A 21,986-nucleotide genomic window follows, 5' to 3' on the forward strand; every position below is an offset into this window, starting at 1 on the left:
TACCTATCACAACAAAGGGAGAGTTTCAACAAAATTCTTTCTTGTCTATTATTCAAGATCGATAAAGTGTTAAAAAGAAGCTATAATATTTCTGATGATTATAATATCTGGTAAGGAGTAGAAAGGGGGAAAACTAGGAAAAAGCAAAAAAGAACCAGGTGAAATGGTAAAATGGAAGGCAGGAGGAGTAACCTCTCAATCCTAAAACAAATTCAAGAAATATTAATGGGTTTATCTTTAATTATTGCAGAAACAAGTTAAAAGCCTTAAATATTTAGATGGATTATCTTTTTTTTTTTTTTAATTTTTTTTTTCAATGTTTATTTATTTTTGGGACAGAGAGAGACAGAGCATGAACGGGGGAGGGGCAGAGAGAGAGGGAGACACAGAATCGGAAACAGGCTCCAGGCTCCGAGCCATCAGCCCAGAGCCCGACGCGGGGCTCGAACTCACGGACCGCGAGATCGTGACCTGGCTGAAGTCGGACGCTTAACCGACTGCGCCACCCAGGCGCCCCTAGATGGATTATCTTAAGCATTGTTGTTGGGCAAAATATCTGTAAGTGAAAAAAAGAAAAAAAAAAAAAGGAGTGCCAACCTATATGAACATGCATTTCCAGGGACACACCTGTGGTTGGGACAGACAAATTCTAACCTGCAGAATGCATGCCTGAAAAAGGAATTAACTCCCTCCTCCTTTCTCTCTATTTCCTACAGAGTCTTAATGGCTCATCCTGCCCTTCATTCCAAGTGGCAAGTGACCTAGTTAACTGAACTCTCTCACATTAGACCATCCAGAATAGTCACTGCTCAGTACTCTACCCTTCCTTGTTTTCCTTTATCTACCATTCTTATTACTGTCCCCTTACTCTCCCTATAATAACCCATACTCCTTTGTTTAATTTTCTTCTCTTTCATTATTAGAATAGGAAATATTTGCTATTTAGGAAATTCAATGTTTTAGAATAAAGATGTTATGTAAATCTACAAAAGAGCAACAGAAAGAAAAATACTTGCTGTAGAAGCAATTCCCATTTTGAGTCCATGTGTAAATTTCAAAAAGAAAATACATTTATCAAAGTTTGTGATAATGAATAAAACTTGTTTATTAAGTCAGCGTAAATCTCAATTACCATCTTCAGAAAACTCTGAAAGCATTTGGAAACTGTCAGAACTATCACCATAGTGATTTTATTCCCTGTCTATTGCTGTTCCAGTTTTTGTCTTCTGTGAAACCACTTCCCACCATGGAGGCTGAAAATGCCAGATACTCACTCCACCCCATTTAGCAAGGGCATGGGCTAGTCACTTCTAATAGGACCAGCAAGGGACGCTGCAGGGAGGGTAAAGGTGAGGGTTTCTAAGAATGGCTTTACTCCCCTATTCAAGAGATGGAAGGGGAGTTAGTGACCCTGCCTTTGGTCATGGTTGTGTCAGGACCCAGCAGCAGGGGCATTGGCAGGCTTTTTCAGTTATGAGGAGAAAAGCTTAAAGACAAGCTAAGAGTGGTGAGTGAAGTAGAGAGCTGAAAACAGTCTGAGACCTTGATAGCACACTTAAGCTGCTGAATTAACTTGCCTTGGGACTTACTTCCATGTGACATAATAAATGTCTTCATGGTTTAAAGCACTTTTAGTCGGAAATCCTGTTACTGGTAGTTGGGAACATCCTAATTAATACATACTCTGATAATATAGGTGGAGTTTTTGACCCTGTCAATAAGGACAGAGCCCATAAATCACAGCGAAGAAATATAATTGAGTGAGGGGGAAAGTTCCTGAAATGTATTGAATAATAATTTTTTTCATCTAGCTTTATAGACTTTGCTTAATGTAAGTAAAATTTCAGGCACATAGGCTTTATGGGCAAAATGTGATCAATAACATTAGCAAAAACTAGAAGCAATTAATTGAATTATTTCCACTTTCCATAATCTCCACTGAAACATGACTAATCTAGAAATTATGATTGTGTTATAGAAACAGTTCAGAACAGACTCTCTTGTGTCAGTTTTCCTCATAAATAAGATACTGTTTTTATTATAAATAAAACATTATAAATATCTTCCCAATAGTTGCTTACACTTTGTTTCCACTCCCATGATCAACAATAGCATTCTGGAAAAATAAAGGAAGTCAAATATCTTTACAACAATTCCATAATATACTTGGATCTAGCCCGATATAGATACAAGGAGACAGCAATATTGGAAATAGAAGTTATTTATATCTGATTTGGAGAGCAAGAGGGGGTGGGGAGAGAGAACATACACGCAGAAGAACAAAATCTGAGACTCTGTTATATTTATCTTCATCTCCCAGCCCCCACATGCCCTTTTTAAAAAATATTTGAGTTCTTTCCAAAAACACATGAAAATAGATTGAGGAATTTTCTGGATAGACTGTGACCACTGGGGGCATTCTGAAGTAAGTACATGATCAAGAACTGAAAGCAAGAAGAGAAAATCCCTGTTTTAACTGAATGGAAGGGCTCCTAAATCCTACACAAATTTTTTTCATTGTCAATAAATAACCAATAGAGTCAGTTAAGGAATTTAAATGAAAAGGACATCTGCAGTTTACAGCTTTCCTGGAAAGAAAAATTGATTTTGAAATATAATGATCTCACTATAATCGTTTTATTTCTTTTTTAATTTTTTTTTAACGTTTATTTATTTTTGAGACAGAGAGAGACAAAGCATGAACGGGGGAGGGTCAGAGAGAGGGAGACACAGAATCTGAAACAGGCTCCAGGCTCTGAGCTGTCGCACAGAGCCCGATGCGGGGCTCAAACTCACGGACCACGAGATCATGACCTGAGCTGAAGTTGGCCGCTCAACCGACTGAGCCACCCAGGCGACCCTCACTGTAATCGTTTTAATAGAAATTACTCCAGTGGAGCGGGGGGAAGATCTAGATTATAGAGAATGGTCAAATTAAAAATGCTTCCTAAGGGTGTTTTGGCAGCAAAGAAAATTTTGGTAGAATTTCCTTGGGACTCAGGTGATGTGGAGTGGTAGGATTGGATGGTGTCCAGGTGAGAGATTGCTCTTTTCTTTGAAAACATAATAACTGGTTTCCAGTTTTCTGTATCTTGGTTCTTTAAGTCTTAGAAAGTTCTAACTCTTCCATCTTCTTTGTTTTCAGATTAACCAAATACATTAATTTTTTTTCTCCCACAGATACTGTTTTCTAACCATCATTTAGTCATCAATCACTTTTTAGTATTTTTTCTTTTTTTCTTTTTAAAGAACAGAACTTTAATATAGTATAGACAAAAGACTATTTGACTCAGAATTATCAAGATTCCCAGGCCATACACTGGACCTACTGAATAGCAATGTTTGGAGATGGATGGGGCCTTATCCACACCACAACTTGAGAACTACTGTCTTTAAAAAATTTTTTTTGTAATGTTTATTCACTATTGAGAGAGAGAGAGAGAGAGAGAGAGCAAGGGGCAGAGAGAGGGAGACACAGAATCTGAAGCAGGCTCCAGGCTCTGAGCTGTCAGCACAGAGCCAGACATAGGGCCCCAACTCACAAACCATGAGATCATGACCTGAGCCAAAGTCAGGCGCCCAACCAACTGAGCCACCGAGGTGCCCCAAGAACTATGATTTTAAAGAATTCCACATCTCTCTATTTGAATTGAAACATTTGAATTGAATTTGACAATTATTTTTTACCATGAGGTTTACTAATTTAGTATAGAAGACATATTATCTTTCTTATAAATTATATTTATTCTCATACTTCCTAATATCACTTAGTCATACTGAAAAGCTATCTCCCTTTGAGTTTTGACATGAGTTATTCCTAAAATTACTGAACTAGTATATGGCAAGTCAATTTCAAAATATCTCACAAATGAAATCTGCTAAGAAAAACATGATCCAACAAGTCAACTTCTTTCTTTGTTTCTTTTATGGAGAGGTCTTGAACAGCCTGTTGGTGGTGGTGGCTTCTTTTTTTCTCTCTTATATGTAGAATTCTAAAACTGGGAACTTCTAAAAAGAAGTTATGGGGGCACCTGGGTGGCTTAGTCATTTGAACATCTGACTCTTGATTTTGGCTCAAACCATGATTCCAGGGTCATGGGATTGATACCTGTGTTGGGCTCCATGCTGATGGCAGAACCTGCTCAAGATTCTCTGTCTTTCTCTCTGGGGTTCTGAGCGTCTGACTTCTGGTTTCGGCTCAAGTCATGATCTTAGGGTTCATCGCATCAAGCCCCAGAGTGGCTCTGTGCTGACAGCGCAGAGCCTGCTTGGGATTCTCTCTCCCTCTCTCTCTGCCCCTCCCCCAACTTGTGCTATCTTTGTACCTCTCAAAATAAATAATAAGCATTAAAAAAAAAATTCTCGGGGGCGCCTGGGTGGCGCAGTCGGTTAAGCGTCCGACTTCAGCCAGGTCACGATCTCGCGGTCCGTGAGTTCGAGCCCCGCGTCAGGCTCTGGGCTGATGGCTCGGAGCCTGGAGCCTGTTTCCGATTCTGTGTCTCCCTCTCTCTCTGCCCCTCTCCCATTCATGCTCTGTCTCTCTCTGTCCCAAAAATAAATAAACGTTGAAAAAAAAAAAATTAAAAAAAAAAATTCTCTCTCTCTCTCCCTCTGCTCCTCTCCCCTACTCATGCACTTGCGCTCTCTCTCAAAAATAAATAAATGAAAAAAAAGAAGTTACGACATATAGCCTATGTAATCTTTATGACATTGGCAGGTATCATTGCAGTAATACACCAAATCTTTCTTTATGAAAGAGCCCAAAATAGTAGAACTTTATTTTATTCTAATTCGTTTAATTAAATGTTCTACCTACCTAGAAACCAAGTGAAAGTTCCTAAATAATTTCTGACATGAGCTAAATTTTACTTCTGATTCATAATGACTGATTATAACACCATGACAGTTACAGAAAATTAATTAGTTATGAAGAACAAGAACTCTAGAAATAAAAATGCAGAGGCTGAAAATTGAATTATAATCTTTTTTATACCGTGTGGAAATAGTCATATGGAATTTAAAAACTCAGGTCATGGGGCGCCTAGATGGCTCAGTTGGTTAAGCATCCAACTTGGTTTGGGCTCAGGCCATGATTTCACAGTTCGAGAGTTTGAGCCCTGCATTGGGTTCCACACCGACATCTCAGGGCCTGCTTGGGATTCTCTTTCCTTCTCTTTCTGCCCCTCCCTTGCTCTCTCTCTCTCTCTCTCTCTCTCTCTCTCAAAATGAGTTAATAAAATTTAAAAATAAAATAAAATGAAAATAAAAATTCAGGTCACTAAAATAATACTAAGGAAGCTCTTTGTTACACATTTTCCCCCAAAATATGTCATGTTAAACCAATATGAATTACATAAAGTACACACACACAATATTTTAGCTGTGATTACAAACTTGCTGAAAAAGCCACTTCCTGTCAAGCATGAAACTTATAAAACTCAAATTTTAATTCTAAAGATTTTGAATCATTTGGGGTACAGATTAAGAAGGCATATTTTGGGCTCTCCCCAGATGAACTGAATCAGTCTCTAGAGGGTATGTCTTGGGAATCTGCATTTTCATTGCTAAACATTTACTTATTACCCACACCAATAATAGCATTCTGGAGAAAGTGCCAACTTCTTCATTATCTATGAGATCCAGACCCCCAAGCCGTAGTGCTTCATCCCATCTTAGAGGTGGACATGGGCTGTTTGCCAGAAGTCCACAGCTAAAATCTGTGCCACTATTGGGCAACTGCCTTAGGAGGCAATGATTTTTTTTTTTCCTTTTTTTAATCATCTCTTTTGGTGTAGAAATTTATGAGCTGGTGCTATTATCCGGTTACAATTGTTTTACATCCTCTTGGCAAGTTTAATGGTGATTTCAACTACAACTTTCTCACTTCACTGACCTACTGATGGACAAACTTTTTCTCTATTTTCTGACAGATGGAAAGATAGAGCGCAAAAACTTTTGTGTATGATGCGAACTTGTAAGATCTACTCATAGCAACTTTCGGATATACAGTACAGTATTGTTAACTTTAGCCATCACACTGTACATTTCATCACCAGAACTTATTCCTAATTTAAATATTAATTTATTATACTGCTGCCTGCTCCTTTCTCTACCAGATGCTGCTGCAGGAAAACACATGTATCTACCTGCTTCTTTTAGCCACTTTTTATAGTGCCATCCAAAATTAAATCAAAATGAATGTGGTTAGGAAAAAAAGTCATTGTGCAAGAGGCGAATGCACACCTCACACTTGGACCAGGAGCTCTGCCGTTTCTCTGGAGACAGTCTGCAGGGTCAGACAAGGTGGCAGTTTCATTAATAACAGTTTATTTGTAAAACTCATCCCCTTGAAGAATTCCTTATAAGGAGATTTCTGAACTTCCCAAACCATCTATGGCTGCACACACGGTGCCAGGGGGTTGAGGACAGTTGGTTAAACCTTACTTTGAAGCCAGGGTAAGTCTAGTCAGTCCTACTCATACCTTTAGGGAAAATGAAGCTAAGTTATTTTTAGAGGATGATTTCTGTCACAATTGGCTTCCCTGAGGTACATAACCAGAAGACCAGAATTAGAAAAGAGGAAATGAATTTTTGTTCTAATAAATGTTTGGTATGAAATATTGAATCACCTTCATGGGTTTCTAGGGCCTGAGAAAGTTCCGTTCTTTAAAAAGAAAAAAAGCTACAGTATATATATTACTTAACTGCAAGTTCTCTACTAATTATCAATATTAGGGCCACTCAAGATATTTTTCCCAGTTTTATTGAGATAATTGACATATAATATTGTGTTAGTTTTAGGTGTACAACATGATTGATATATATATATATATATATATATATATATATATATATATTGCAAAATGATCATCATAGTAAGATACATCACCTCACATAATTACAAAGACTTTTGTGTATGGTGAGAACTTTTAAGATCTACTCTTAGCGAATTTCAAATAGACATTACAGTATTAACTTTAGTCATCATACTGTACATTTCGTCACCAGAACTTATTTATAATTGTAAGTTTGTATTTTTTTGAACTGTTTGCGCATTTTGCCCGCCTTTCCCCACCCCCTCCCTGTGGCATCCATCAATCAGTTTTCTTTTTCTTTTTTTAAATGCAAGCTATTTTAAGACGTGCCGTATTGGTGAGGGACCATTTTACACCCTCTTTATACTGAAGTGTGGTGTGTTGATAAGCTTGGACATATAAGTGTTACTTAAGCAACCATATTGCCAGTTTGTTATTGTTACATACACAAAGGAAAATGGGAGAAAAAAAAGGAAAAATAAAGAAACTTTGATTTGTTAAAAAAAAAAAAAGTGTGGGGGGGCGGGGGAGTTGTTCCTGAAGGGCCCTTCAAGAGGCATCGCTCAGGGGACCTCTGAGAACTGAGACCTAAAACTCCGCAGGTCACCGGTCAGGGAAGTTTTAGGCAAAATTCACAGAGGAGCTCCCACCCCTCCCCCCGCCGCCGTTTCCACCCTGGCGCAGGGACCGACGGGACTGGGCCACGGCCCAACCGCCTCAGGGGAAGACGAGGCCCGGAAGCCCCGAGGCCGGTAGGGGCCAGAAGAGGGCTACAGGGAGCCCCCCAGGCCTCGACCAGCCGTCGCCCGCAGCCCAGAGCTAACTCCTCAGCCCCGGAAAGGCGGGGCCTCCGCCTTTCCCGCGTACGGGTCTCGCCGCCCGGCTCAGCCTCCTCGTAGGCCTTGCGCCATTGCTGCTACTATCGGCCGAACGGGGGCGCGGAGCTGGCCCCGGGGCGGGATGCGGCCGCCCCTGGGGCGGTGGTGGCTGCTAATCTGGCTGCAGCCCTTGTCCGCGCCGCCCGCTGGCGCGGTGCGCGGAGAGGAGGAGGCGGCGGCGGCGTTGGCAGGTAACCGCGGGCACTGGCGGCCGGCGCGCACGCGCGCTCCCGGACTCCTCGGTTCGTAGGCCTTGGCGGCTCGAGGGCGCTCTCCCTGCCCTCGGCGGCGGCGGTAAGGCTCAGGCAGCCCGGTGGGCGCTTTCTCGTCCCCTAAGGCTCGCCGGGCGTGGCCGGCGGCAGGCCCAACATCCCTTATCGCCTGCTTGGGTTTCCCTGGTCTTCTTGCTGTCACTTGGACACTTTTATGATTTTAGGAGTAGAAGCAACCGCCAAGCTCAGTCTAGCCCAGTTTCCTCGTTTACGAAGCAGCAACCAAAGCTCCGAGATGTTTTGATTTATCTGAGGTCACACAGCTTGTCACTGGCACAGCTGACCCTAGCTAGTCTCCCGACTTTCAACACAAGACTTTTGTATAGTACATGGATTTGTGTTGAAAACCTCAGTATTTCTCTATATAGCTATTACTTTGGACTCCATAGAAGAGCTTTAGCTTTAGAATTAGACCGAAATTCCCCTGCCTCTGACTAGCTCTGCGACCTTGAGCAAGGCACGCTACTGGTCACATGTAAAGCAGATCCTATCTGACGGGATTGTTGTGATGTTTAAAGTGTGCACGATGTTACATAGGAAACAAGAGATGGTAGCTCCTCATATTGTTGTTGAGGGCTATCTGTGGAGTGCTCTCAAGATCCTGGCACGGAAGGGAGGTCGCGAGTTCCGACTCCAGAACTTCTAGTAATATGCTATGAGCTTAACATTTCTAGCTCATCCCCACTCCTCGCGTAAAATCCTTTAAACGATTTCCTGGAATTTCTGTCCACCAGCTTCTCCTCCTCTCATTGGTAACCGCTGTTTGCAAGGGAGGCACCCAAGTGTGATCCTTTAGCCCCTCCAACGAGATCAAGGTTCTTTGTCTAAGGATGAAGACAGTTTTCCGATTCTGCCAGAGCTGCCAACTCATGGGAATCTTGCAGTGCGTTAAACACTTGGGGAACTGTTCGGTACCAGTTTTCATTGAATGGACATTCTTTGAGTGCTTCCTATGTGTTAAAAGTGCTTTAAATGCATAATCTTTTTTAATACCCACAGTAACCCTATGGGCTAAGTACCATTTACATACCCATTTTACAGATGAGGAAAGTCAGGCTTTAGGAGTAAGAAATGTAACCAGTCTATATACTGATGAAAAAATAAATGACAGATGTGTCTAAGAGGGAGGGTTTCTGAGCATAGCAGCAGCCAGAAAATTGTAAGTAGCCTTGGACCAACACCCAGAACCTTGAGTTCTAGTTATTCATTACATTTCCCCACTCACTTGCAGAATTTACTTTGGTCCAGGCACATAATCTTTATGGACAATGGTTTTCTCATGAGTAAAATAAAGTTCTTCTGTTGCTGAATGGCTTCCAATATTTTCCTCACTTTTTTATTTGCTTCAGTCAACCCAATATTTCTCATATTTCTATTACATTTAGTATTAACTATTCTTCCTTCTATTTTGTTAGCCAAAGACCCACGTAAATGCTTATCAGAGCTACTGTTCTGCCCAAGACATGCAGGATGCCCACTGAGTTGATAGAATTCTAGCCCACAGCTAAGAAAAATGGCAATTTACATAGCCTTATAGTAACACTTGCCATTCCAGATATACTATACAGCAGAGGCTATGGAGCATCCTGGATCCTGTGAAGGTTCTAAAGACACCACATTGGAACCTCTGGACTAGACTAGGTCTAAGGAACATTGTTGCTCCAAAAGTGGTTTTATGAGTATCCCTGCGATCAAACAGCTGGTACTTCGTTTCATGAAATAGTGCCCATCTATAACATGAGAAGCTTGGATTAGATGATACTTACTGTTGTAAAATTCTGTCTTGAATGTACACACCCTTCTGTACAATAGAGAACATTTAGAGCGAGGCCAGCTTTCTGTCACCCTATTTGGATGAAAGTCAGAGGCAAATGACACAGGAGAAGCAGATAGTTGTCTGGCTGAAAGGAAGAGTTATTCATAGTTTGCAGCGAGTGGGAGAGGGCCCTAGAGACCACATGTCCTATGATAAAGTTCAGGCCACTGGGTTGAATTCCCAGGCTTGAACTATATAGCAATAGGCCACTTGAAACTACAGCTTTCAAGGTTCTTCTCTATGGAGAAGAAAAATCAGTACTCGAAGTTAAAATTAGCCTGAATGTACATCAGCATGTGCTAATTTCAGATTCATTCTCTATGCACATTCTTGGAGAAATGAAAATCCAGATTGATATTCAAGTCCGGTTAAAAAAAACTAGGGTTACTAGAATAGGAAAGTTAACTTTGTAACTTTGGTGCTCCATGGTAACTCCTTTGAAACTAGGTATTTATAAAATAATACCCAGAAAAGTCCTTCTTCCTTTGACCTTTCAGGAGCTAAGTTTTGTTGGTTTTCCTTTTTGTTTTTCCTATTCTTCTACCTCCCCTTCTTTGTCCCAAAAGAAAAGCAGTGATAGGCCAGATGGAGAAAATGGCAGTCTAGTTTAATAAGTGATTTTATATTATAGTTTCATCTGAAGATATTTATTTCCCATATGAGGGCCATGTAAGGTTAAATTTTTAGGAAGCACGTTGCTGAAATATTTTTATGTTGGAGGTTGTTTAAGATCTGCTAGGATTTGAGGAGTGTTTGTGCTTTTTATTTTTAGCACATGCTATAAGTAGGTTTAAGTACTACCTGCCCTTTTCTGAAGTTTTGACTGAATATTTTTACCTTACATATGACTAAATTCTTTAACTTAAATATATCCTTTTACATTAGGAAAACTAAAAAATGACAAAAGTAGTACAAAGGAGTAATTTTAAATGCAATTTATTAGTTAAAGCAGGTGATACCCATCTGTCCCTTTTTTATATAAGCTATGTAATGTTAAAATTAGATTCATTGAATATTTATAAATTGGCACTTTTTAAAACATTTTTTTAATATTTATTTATTTTGAGAGAGCAAGCGAGCACACATGTATGAGCACCCACACTGGCAGGAGTGGGGCAGAGAGAGAGAGGGAGCTGTCATGACATAGAACCTCCATCTCAGGAACTGTGAGATCATGACCTGAGCCGAAACCAAGAGTCTGACACTTAACGGACTGAATGACCCAGGCGCCCCTAAATTGAGTGGTATTTAAAATGAACTAAGGGGGCACCTGGGTGGCTCAGTCTGTTGAGCCTCCAACTTCGGCTCAGGTCATGATCTTGTGGTCTGTGAGTTCGAGCCCTGCGTCGGGCTCTGTGCTGACAGCTCAGAGCCTGGAGCTGCTTCGGATTCTGTGTCTCCCTCTCTCTCTGCCCTCCCCAGCTCGTGCTCTGTCTCTCTCCCTTTCTCTCTCATAAACATCAAAAAAATTTTTTTAAATAAAAAATAAAATGAACTAAGGAATCTCATTGGGTAAGCTAACCCTGACTCAGATCCTTTGGTAATGTAAATAACTGCACTTTGTCTTAGCCGTTTGGGCACAATTGTCCAGAAATATATTCTACGGAAGTCAGGTTTATTGCAGAATCAAGAGAACCTGCTGAGGACTGCATAGAGTTACAGAAGGCAATGGTCATTTTGCGACTTAGAGTTGCAGACTTGCTGGGGTAGGCATTGTGATGATGGCATGCTGGGCTGGCCCTGTAGATACTCCCTAAGTGCTTAGGAGATGAGGGAGAGCTGGGATAGCCCACACTTCCAGAACTTTCTCTGCATCTGGAATCAGGTGTGAGGATGTGAATACCCAGGTTATGGGGCACCTTCTAGGGTGGAAGCATATTTCAGCCTCAGGTGGAAGCAGTAGCTGTCCCTAGGCAGGTATTGTTCTCTTCTGATCAGATGAATGATTATTATTAAGTTTTTATGAAGCCCCAGAAATTCCCTTTTGTTTTCTTGATTATATTGTGAAGGGATTTTGTTGGTATCATTGTGATATTTTTGGGTTTCCCTACATCTGCCTCCAGGAAGTTCCATCCTAGAAGAATGAACCAGCATGACTGAGGCCACATAAATAAATGATACCTATAGACATCTGGCAGCTTCACAGAGTTCAGGTCTTGAAGTTCAGGGCTTGAACAGCCAATAGAGTTCAGATTAGCTGGCTATGTTTTCTATTTCCACCCTTAGGTGGAGATGGAGGAGGAAGAAACTGAATAATGAAATGTCTCTAGAAGATTATTTAAGGGAGGAGAGACCTAGGAAAGATAACCTTTATAAACAATCTAAGATTAGAAGATCATGTTATCTCTAGGAAGGCAGTAGTCCAGCCTACTTAACAATCTCTATTTATTTTATTTATTTATTTATTTATTTGCTTATTTTTTATTTTAGAAAGAATGTGCACACTTGGGCAATAGATAACAATCTTGATTGCTACAGTATCTTACGCTTAGCCCAGCTAGCCCATGGCTTATGGTTTACATGAACTCACTTGAAGTTAGGCATGTTCTTCCTTAGGTATTTCGGAGTTCTTGTGTAGATTGAATGAAATTCATCTCAGAAGAGAGTTAATAACAATGAGGGCAGCCAGTGGACACCATGAAATACAAACACCTTATCTATCATATCTCATGTATTGTGTAAATTCGACATCAACTTTACCTCAAGAGCCAGAGGCCACTCTGGAGGAACACTTTGTTCCAGGGGGAACACTTTGCAACATGCTTTTAGTAGTGTTTCTATTGAAATCAACAGCCAGAGCAACCTACCTCCTTCTGTACTTTACTTAATCCTGTTGAGGACCAAGGAGAAACTCAGAGCAAGTTATTCTCTTCTAACTGGGAGGCCTCCTATGTAGAATACACTGATGTACCATATATGAGTAAAACAAAAACTTATTGCCTCTTGCATCTCTCTGCCCTTCTCTAACCAGTGAGGACAAAGAAGAGAGTCCCTAGTCCAAGGGATCTTAAGGATTACAGCTCTCAACCCTCTAGTTAAGGTATATTGATGATGGAGTAGGGTAGGTTCTGTAGGTCCTGTGGGTTCTGTAGGCGTGATGGCAATGACACAGACTGGATAGGATGTTTGTTTACATCATGTTGCTTCAAAGGTAGGGACAAAGTGTACCTCCTTTTATTGTGCTGACTGGTGCTGGCCAGACTTTTACAAAGATTGGTCAGGCTTTCACTGTCTGGGCTATGCATGCCCAAATAACTCACTAACCCTCTGGAATTACAACACACACACAGAAGACTGATATTTAAAGGCTGGAGATACGGTAATGAACTTGCTGTCCCTAACTTCATGGAGAGACAAAGTATAAACGAATAATAACATGAAGACAAAATAAAGCAGAGTGAGGAGAAAGTAGATAAAAGTGGCTGGAGTGTGCCATTTTAGACAGTGGGGTCAGAGAAGGTCTTCCTGAGAAGGTGACATTTGGGCAAACATATATTATCAGAAGGAGCAAGCTCTGCCAAAATCTGGGGAAGGCAGATTGCAGGTGAAGGAATTGGCAAGTAGGAAAACTTGAGGCAGAAATGGTTCGGCATCTTGAGGATGGGAGGATTGGTGTGGCCTGAGTAGCTGAGAGGGGGAGGGGTGGAGGAGAGAAGGTCAGAGTACTAGGTCCTTGGAAGGGATGGTGGATTTTATCATGAATTCAATGAGAAGTCATTGGTTTTGAGCAGGTAAATAATCTGCTCTGATGGATGTTTTTGAAAGATCTATATGCTGATTGGAGAATCGGTAGTAGGGAAATGTCATAGGGGCAATTCTGGAAGCAGGGAAACCAGCTAAATGGCTATTACAGTAATCCAAGTGCAAGAAGACTGGTTTGGACAGCAGAGAAGCATTTACTTCTAAATTCAGATCATTGCACTATATTTAAATTGCACCATCTTGCTCTTAAAAGTTACAGATACCAAATGATTTAAGGAGACAGTCTTAGGACCAAGGGGGAGCAAACTCATTTGAAGGCAGTATTTGTTTGCAAAGCTCAGGTCCCAGAAACAGGATATTCCCTCAAACTACTAACAAGAGTAGTTCACTGTTCTTACAGGAATTGATTCCTTGAAGTAGTGGAGCCCACTAGGAGAGGCGATGCAGAGAGAAGCTCCTGGCATTGAGCACAAGTGTCGTATTAGGAGTAGCCCTGAAGAAACAACTGGCTAGAAGTTAACATTCTTACAGTGGTCTGGGGCTGCTGGGGTCTGTGGACCTTAAGCCTCACCCCCTTTACCTGCCTGGTTGGAATGCACTCCCATTTCAACAATAGGTAGGGATTCCCCTCTTTTACTGAGGAATATAGTTGTCAGTATAAAGTTGTCAACTCTAGCCACCCGGTAGAGACCTGTTCCTGCTCAGAGACCCAACAGGAGGGCTGCGTAGAGGCAGAACATAGGATACCAGAAGGTCAGTCGACAGCCCTCTTAATGCTTGTTCTCACTAGCTGAGGGCTTTTATGTGTTTCAGTTGCTTAGGTGCTCCCAGGTTCTACACTGCCTTTGACATTGTCTCTTCTACAGCTAGCTGCCAGCTCTTCGATGTCCAGGAGTGCTTTCTCCCCTGTGTAGCCCTTGGCCAGGAGTCATTTGCATCTCAGATATATCCAAGAATTCGCCTCAGCAGTTGGTTGCTTTGTGTGTTGGTAGCACTGGTTCTGCATTCCCCTTTTGGTCCTGTATATAAACAGGCTGTGCCGAGGGATGCATGTTTTAAAAATGTTTAAAAAATGTTTATTTATTTTTGAGAGAGAGGGAGAGACAGAGCGTGAGCGGGGGGAGGGCAGAGAGAGGGAGACAGAATCTGAAGCAGGCTCCAGGCTCTGAGCTGTCAGCACCGAGCCTGACATGGGGCTTGAACTCAGAGACAGTGAAATCGTGACCTGAGCTGAAGTCAGCTGCTCAACGGACTGAGCCAGCCAGTGGCCCCCTCACCCCCAGGGCATGCAGTTTTAATTTTTAGTAGTTTGTATTTAGCAGAGAGCTTCTAGAGCTTCCTTTACGTGCCATTTTGAGACCTGCCTCTTCACCTGGATTCTTGTATTTCCATCTCAGACTCTCAAACTCTGCAAATTTGTTGGTATATTTAAAAAACTGTGCATTTCCTCACAACGTTAAGAGTATAGATTTGGGGCGCCTGGGTGGCTCAGTCGGTTAAGCGTCCGACTTCAGCTCAGGTCACGATCTCGCGGTCTGTGAGTTCAAGCCCCACGTCGGGCTCTGGGCTGATGGCTCAGAGCCTGGAGCCTGCTTCCGATTCTGTGTCTCCCTCTCTCTCTGCCCCTCCCCCATTCATGCTCTGTCTCTCTCTGTCTCAAAAATAAATAAAGGTTAAAAAAAATTTTTTTTTAAAGAGTATAGATTAAATGATTTGACAGTGTCACACTGGAAGATACTGGGTTCTCATGTGACTTTCCTGCTTTGTGTAGCTTTGTGACTTCCATGCAGTTGCATTGGTGGGTATTCTCTGCATCTTCTCCCCAAGTCTGTCTTCACTTCCTTTAAGCTTAATGCGTAGGATGCTTCTAGCTAGGACACAAACCTATGTGGGCTTATTCGATATCATTCCCTGAATGGATGTAATTGTAGACTAGTTTCTAGTTACTCAGTCCTTCCCCAACTGTGGTGCAGCAGATTATTCTAACTTCACTTGATGTTTTTATGGAGCAGCTGACCACACTCTCCTTAGAGGAGTTGGGGGATGGGCATGAGGCCCATTTCTCTGTGTGCCCATAACATTCTCTGTGCCTGTTTCCTATTGACACGTGTAGTGGTGACACACACCCTGTCCTGGATCCAGAAGAATTTATGACTTTCATCTCACTTCACTTTAAATTCAGATACAGAGGCAGCCACAGAATAAAATGAATCCCATTACTTTACAGTTTTCATATGACATTTACCTCTCATAAAGCACCTGTCTCTCTTCCTCTGTATATTAGATTGTGTTGTGTTGTATTAAATGTTATTTATATGTTGTATATAACATACAGATGCACGTATGTTTATATATGCAGACACATATGTATCTACTTCTGTCCCCACATTTCTCCTGTGTTGTAGATCTATCCGTCTTCACTTAGTCCCACCAACCAAAACCCAGCTATCTCCCAAATTGAACTCATCCCCCTTTCCCTGCCCAGGCTTGCATCTTCTCCAGTGTTCCTTTTCTGGGTGAGGGACCTCACCATCTTTCCACTCACCAGAACTTTCAGGTCGTCTTCTTGCTCTCCCTCATCTAATGAATCTCCAAAGTCTGTTGATTTCAGTCCTAAGTGGTCTTTTATCTGTTCTTTCTCCCTCCTACCTAGTTCGTTTCTTGCTTGGACTCCTTTAGTAGCCTCCTTAGTGGTTCTTCTACTTTTAGTCTTCCTCACCTCTCAAATTGCACATTGCTTTAGAATTCTTTTTCTAAAACACAACTGTGTACCTGTTATTTCCCTATTAAACTGGTGATTCTCTGTTCTCACAGATCCGTTCTGTGCCCCTCTCTTCCCTGCTCGGTGTCTGGAAGTGGACATCTGTGGACTGCATCACCTGGGCTTCTTTGCCCTCCTACTTCCCATTGCATTTGGCCAGTGAGAGGCACTGATGGGAGGGCAGGAGAGAGAGGTTGAAGTAGTCATACCTTCATCCCACCGTTCCACATTTTGGCAGGGATTGCATCCCATGACACTACTGTCCTCTGGGCTTCAGCAGCTCTGGTAACGCTGGGCCCTCCCTTTGCCATTTCAGGCAAGGATGTTAAAGGCTTCCTGCTGTTGTTGATGTCTGGGAAGTTCACAGCGCCTTATTGTTAATGCCTTAACTCTGCCCACATCCTCACTGAACTCTTCTGTTAAACCCTTTTGAGGTCATCAGTTTCCTGCTGAGACTTTGATGCTTACCTAAAATCCTTCAATGCTCTGCTTTCAGCATGAAGTCCATACTCCTTAGAGTAAGTAGTAACTACTGCTTACCTCTCTAGCTGCAGGTGTTGAAGCTGCCACCAATTCTTGCCCTCTACTTCAAGACTGAAGTACCCATTCTGAGTTTTTTTTTTTTTTACTTTCACTTTTTATTTGAACTCCAGTTAGTTAACATAACAGTGTAATATTAGTTTCAGGTGTAGAATGTAGTGATTCATCACTCACATACAACACCTAGTGCTCATCACAAGTGCCCTCCTTAATACCGATCACCCATTTAACCCATCCTCCTGCCCGCCTTCTGTGTTCTTATAGTACCTTCCATATATCACAAGAGTACTGACCCTAGACTAATTTTTTGTCTGTCTCCTGTAGGTTGGAAAGATGGAGGGACTATACTTACTATGTAGGAGAATTCATTTAGAGAATGTAAAATGCATTATTATTGTGAATAAAAGGGAAAAAAAAGATAAGATTGCGGGAAATTAAATATTTAGGAAATATAATCGCTTTTCGATCTCTCAGTTCCAAGGTGTAAAGCTCTGAAGGAAATGGATTTAATTAAAACTTCTGAGTCAGACTGTTACTGCTACAATCGAAATTCCCGAATGGAGTGGAAATACATGTGGTCAACTCTGCAGGTAAGAGCCTATGTTTAAATTATGTCTGAGGAGCTGGGAATTAAAATGTACTTCTTCAAGAATACAAAATAGCTTTTATATGACATAGAGCTGTGTATCAGTATGAAAGCTAGCCTGGGAATCACATCCAGTGGCCCAAGGGAAAGGGATATGTGGAAGGGTACATTAACTCTTCATACGCTTCATCAGCCCTTCCCCAAACTACTCCAAATAAATATGGTTTCTAAGTGAGCACAGTGTGCTTGCTATTCAGATACATACTTTCCAAAATCATTGCTATCCCAAGCCTCTCTCTGATTCTAGGTATGGCCAAGATAATAGTTAATCTCAATAGCCCAGTACTTTTCCTTCATTAATAATACTTATTAAGCACTAGTTAAGTGCCAGGAACTATTATAGGCTCTTAGGATACATCAGTGAACAAAATAGATCCCTGCTCCTGTGATGTTTATACTCCTAAGGATAGGAGATAGGCCATAAATGTAATAGAGAAGAAAATTATAAAACTAGTAAGTGCTATGAAAAAAGAAAATGTAGAGTAAGGTAAGCAGAATGAGGGAGGTGGGGGGGGCAGTATAAAAAGAGTGATCAGGGTAGTTCTTGTAGAGAAGGTGATATTTAAGAAAGACTGTAATTTTTTTTAAATGTTTATTCGTTTTTGAGAGAGAGACACACAGAGAGAGAGACAGTGCAAGTGGAGGAGTAGGGGCAGAGAGAGAGAGAGACACAGGATCCAAAACAGGCTCTAGGCTCTGAGCTGTCAGCACAGAGCCCAAACTGGTTCAGAGCTCAAACTCATGAACCAGGAGATCATGATCTGATCCAAAGTCAGACACTTAACTGACTGAGCTACCCAGGTGCCCTGAGAAAGATTTTAATGAAGTTAGTGAGTTACCAAGATAATATGCCAAGAAAGAGTGTTCTAGGCTGAGGGAAAAAGATGGGACAGCATATCAGAAGGCATATGATGTTAATTTGTACTATTACTGATAATATACACCATTTTGATCACCTGCTTAAGGTGGTATTGTCAATTTACAATTTTACCACTGGAAAGTGACCATTTTCCCCTTTGTAATAAATGAGTATTTTGAGGAGATACTTTGAAACTATGTAGGTACTCTTTTCCTTACCTTTCACCCTACAGTTTTATCGTCCATTGATGATGCTTGCATGAACCAGTTATCATCAATGCTGTTTCATCAAATGGTGATTTTCTAATTCCATTACTCTTTCCTCATTCATCAGTATTCTTCAACAAGGAAGACTTTTTCCTTCTCCAGTTTATTTATATTCATGTAATATTACAGATTGCCAATTCATTCCGTGGATTAGAATCCATTACCTCATAATTTATTTTGATATTCAAATTATCCTAGATTTGGCCAGTAGGAGTTCCTTCAAAGTATCTCATGTGAGAGCACCTGGGTGGCTCAGTCGGTTAAGCGTCTGACTTCGGCTCAGGTCATGATCTCACAGTTTGTCAGTTTGGGCCCTGTGTCAGACTCTGTGCTGACAGCTCAGAGCCTGGATCCTGCTTCGGATTCTGTGTCTCCCTCTCTCTCTGCCCCTCCTCCACTCACGCTCTCTCTCTAAAAATTAAATAAAAACATTAAAAACAATTTTTTTTTAAAGTATCTCACGTGTCCTTTTAATTTGTGCCTATCATTTGAGCATCTCTGGCAAACAGGATGCTCCAGGCTTATCTTGTAATTTCCTAAACCCAGCTCTGGAATCCTACATTTTTTCAAGGAGCATTCAGAGTTAGGTGTGTTTATTAGTGCTGGGATACCATTGTCATATGCATACACACAGAGACACAGAGACATATACACCCCTACACCTGCACATGTATCTATTTCTGTCACTTTTTTTTTTTTTTAATATGTGTTTTTGCAAGAGAGAGAGAGAATCCAAAGCAGGCTCCACACTATCAGCACGAAGCCCACTATGGGGCTTGAACTCATGAACCATGAGATCATGACCTGAGCCAAAGTTGGATGCTCAACCAACTGAGCCAACCAGGGGCCCCCTGTCACTCTATCTGTTAAAAAACATGCAGGGGCACCTGGGTGGCGCAGTCGGTTAAGCGTCCGACTTCAGCCAGGTCACGATCTCGCGGTCCGTGAGTTTGAGCCCCGCGTCGGACTCTGGGCTGATGGCTCAGAGCCTGGAGCCTGTTTCCAATTCTGTGTCTCCCTCTCTCTCTGCCCCTCCCCCGTTCATGCTCTGTCTCTCTCTGTCCCAAAAATAAATAAACGTTGAAAAAAAAAATTTTTAAAAAAAACATGCATTCTGGGGCACCTGGGTGGCTCAGTTTGTTGAGCTTCCAACTCTTGATTTCAGCCCAGGTCATGATCCCAGGGTTTTGGACCCGAGCCCTGTATCAGGTTCTGTGCTAAGCATGGAGCCTACTTGGGATTCTCTCTCCCTCTCCCTGTGCCCCTCTCCCCCACTCTCCCCCCCCACACACACTCTCTCTCTCTCTGAAATTAAAAACAAAAACAAAAAAACATGCTTTTTGATATCTCCCATACTACTGGGTTCATTCTAATCTCTCTCCTTGTCGTATTTGTAACTTTCTTCTCTGATAATGGGGAACCTGGTTTTCATTATCCTCAGTATATTAATTTATTTGCTTAATGCTAGGGTAGTAATTTGTTTATTCAGTATTTATTTGTCAACGTTTGTTTAGAGTGTGTTTTATCTGTAGCTTAAGAGTACATAGTCTAATACTATGCTCCAAAATTACTTAGGTTAATTCATTCCCACCCATCCTCCTTCAATATGATTATATTATTCATTTGAAATATATTTGGTTTCATTCATTTCCATTTTCATTTGAAATATATTTGTTTTTATTTTTAAGGGTTTTCCCTCATCCTAGTTGATTTTATTATAATTATTTTTTAGTATATGCAATATTACTATGGTTTAAAATCACAGGTCTACACAGAAGTATCCTCAGAGAAGTGTCACTCCCCCTCATTTCTCTATCATTCCTATCCAACCCTTGTGGGTAGTCAATATTACTAGCTTCTGTCTTTCCTGTGTTTCTTTTTTCAAAACTAAGCAGTGATGCATGTTTATAGACAGTGCTAAGGAGTGGGTTTAGGTGAAGGACCAATGGCTGAGCCTGGGTCAGTCTTATATGAAGAGGTCAGGGAGGAGGAAGAGGCCAACAGAGGAGAGAGAAGGAGCAACAGGTGAAGATGTCCAGGACGCTGTGGGAAGAAGTGTTACAAGCAGGGCCAAAATGCTGTTGGTGGATCAAATATGATGACAGAGAATGCATTGGCCATTTGATTTAGCAACATGGAGGTCCCTGGTGACTTTGTCAGAGACAGCATGTTGGAAACGACACATTAGAAGAGGGTTAAAGAGAGAATGGAGAGGAGAAGAACTGAAGACTGCAGGTATGGGCAACTTTTTAAAAGAATCTGAGTGCACTGGGAAGCAAGGGGATAGCTGGAGGGGAAAGTGGCCTTTTTGTTTTTAAATGGAAAAGCTTCAACATGTTTGTGTCCTGATAGGAATGGTCTAACAGAGAGGGATGAAGTGCTGGTAGGCTGTCCTTGAGTGGACAGAGGTGGATCTGATTCTGTGCCTTGAGAATCTTCTTTAAGTCTCCTCTGTGGCAGAAAGTTCCTCCCCACAGGCAGGAAGCAGAGCACGTGCCTGCAGGTGCTGCTGGGTGGGTGGAGGTGGGGATAGGAACTTGTTGATGTTCTCTTCTGGCTTCTTTCATTTTCAGTGGAGAGTGAGGAAGGGGAGGAGGTATTGGTGTTGAGGAAAGAAAAGTTGTGAAATCTTTGTTGAAGAGAGTGGAGAGTAGATAGGAATGTGATCGCCTATAGCTGCAGGTCCCACTTCAGGTTCCCACTCAGGGGCTTGAAGTCAAGCTACTATGTGTTTATCTAGCACCATTGGGTGGTACAAATGCCAAGAGTAGAATGGGTGGAGAGTTGGATTTTGCAGGTGGATGTGACAAAGCAAGAGCAGTGCAAATGAGTCGGGTACCTGCAAGAGAATGATTTGTAATGATCGATTGTGGAATTTAGCTGGATTAAGAAGGGGCTAAGGACATCAAAGGGGTGAGGAGCAGGGGAAAAATGGCTTGATCTATGGTGGGGTCAAAGGCTTACTGGGGTCGAGGTACTATACAGGGCCTGCTAGAAAGGTAGGAGTTGGTGGTCAGCCAGTGGGATGCATGAAACAACCTGTAGAGGGGCTGTAGTTTGGTATGAACAAGGTCCTGGGTGTGGCCCTGGGAGTAGTTAGCTGAGGTGGGGCAGAGAACAAGCATAAGAGGGTAGGAGCTCAAGATGCTGAAAATCAGAGCATTGGAAGGAGTTTGGTGTACATAATAAACACATTGAACCCTGAGAAATATGACAGGAAATAGTATTAGAGAGAGAGCATCAGTGAGCCAGGAACTAAAGTCCAGGAGAAATGAGTGTCGGTAATGGGTTATATCACCTGATGCCCTGTCTTCAGAGTTGGTGATCTCACTATCCTTTTCAGGCTTGCCTTACTCTTGGACAGAGAAGAGGAATAGAGAGGGAGAAAGGCAGCAGCAGAATTGTTCTTTAATGAACATTGGATTGTCACT

General features: G+C 41.7%; 1 protein-coding gene across 16 annotated transcripts in view; it reads left to right on the forward strand.

Moving 5' to 3' along the window:
* The first annotated feature begins 7,523 nt into the window (after window positions 1-7,523).
* Window positions 7,524-21,986, forward strand: part of NEMP2 (nuclear envelope integral membrane protein 2) — a 147,248-nt gene continuing 132,785 nt past the window's right edge. For all 16 annotated transcript variants that reach the window (XR_007154465.1, XR_007154464.1, XR_007154466.1 and 13 more), the window contains exons 1-2: window positions 7,524-7,884; window positions 17,259-17,374. Coding sequence is in view for 2 of the 16 variants with exons in the window: in XM_047869091.1 (XP_047725047.1) it covers window positions 7,776-7,884; window positions 17,259-17,374 (225 nt within the window). In the remaining 14 variants the exon portion in view is untranslated. The remainder of the gene's footprint in view (window positions 7,885-17,258; window positions 17,375-21,986) is intronic.

Source organism: Prionailurus viverrinus, chromosome C1 (assembly GCF_022837055.1).
Source record: "Prionailurus viverrinus isolate Anna chromosome C1, UM_Priviv_1.0, whole genome shotgun sequence".
Taxonomy (NCBI): Eukaryota; Metazoa; Chordata; class Mammalia; order Carnivora; family Felidae; genus Prionailurus; species Prionailurus viverrinus.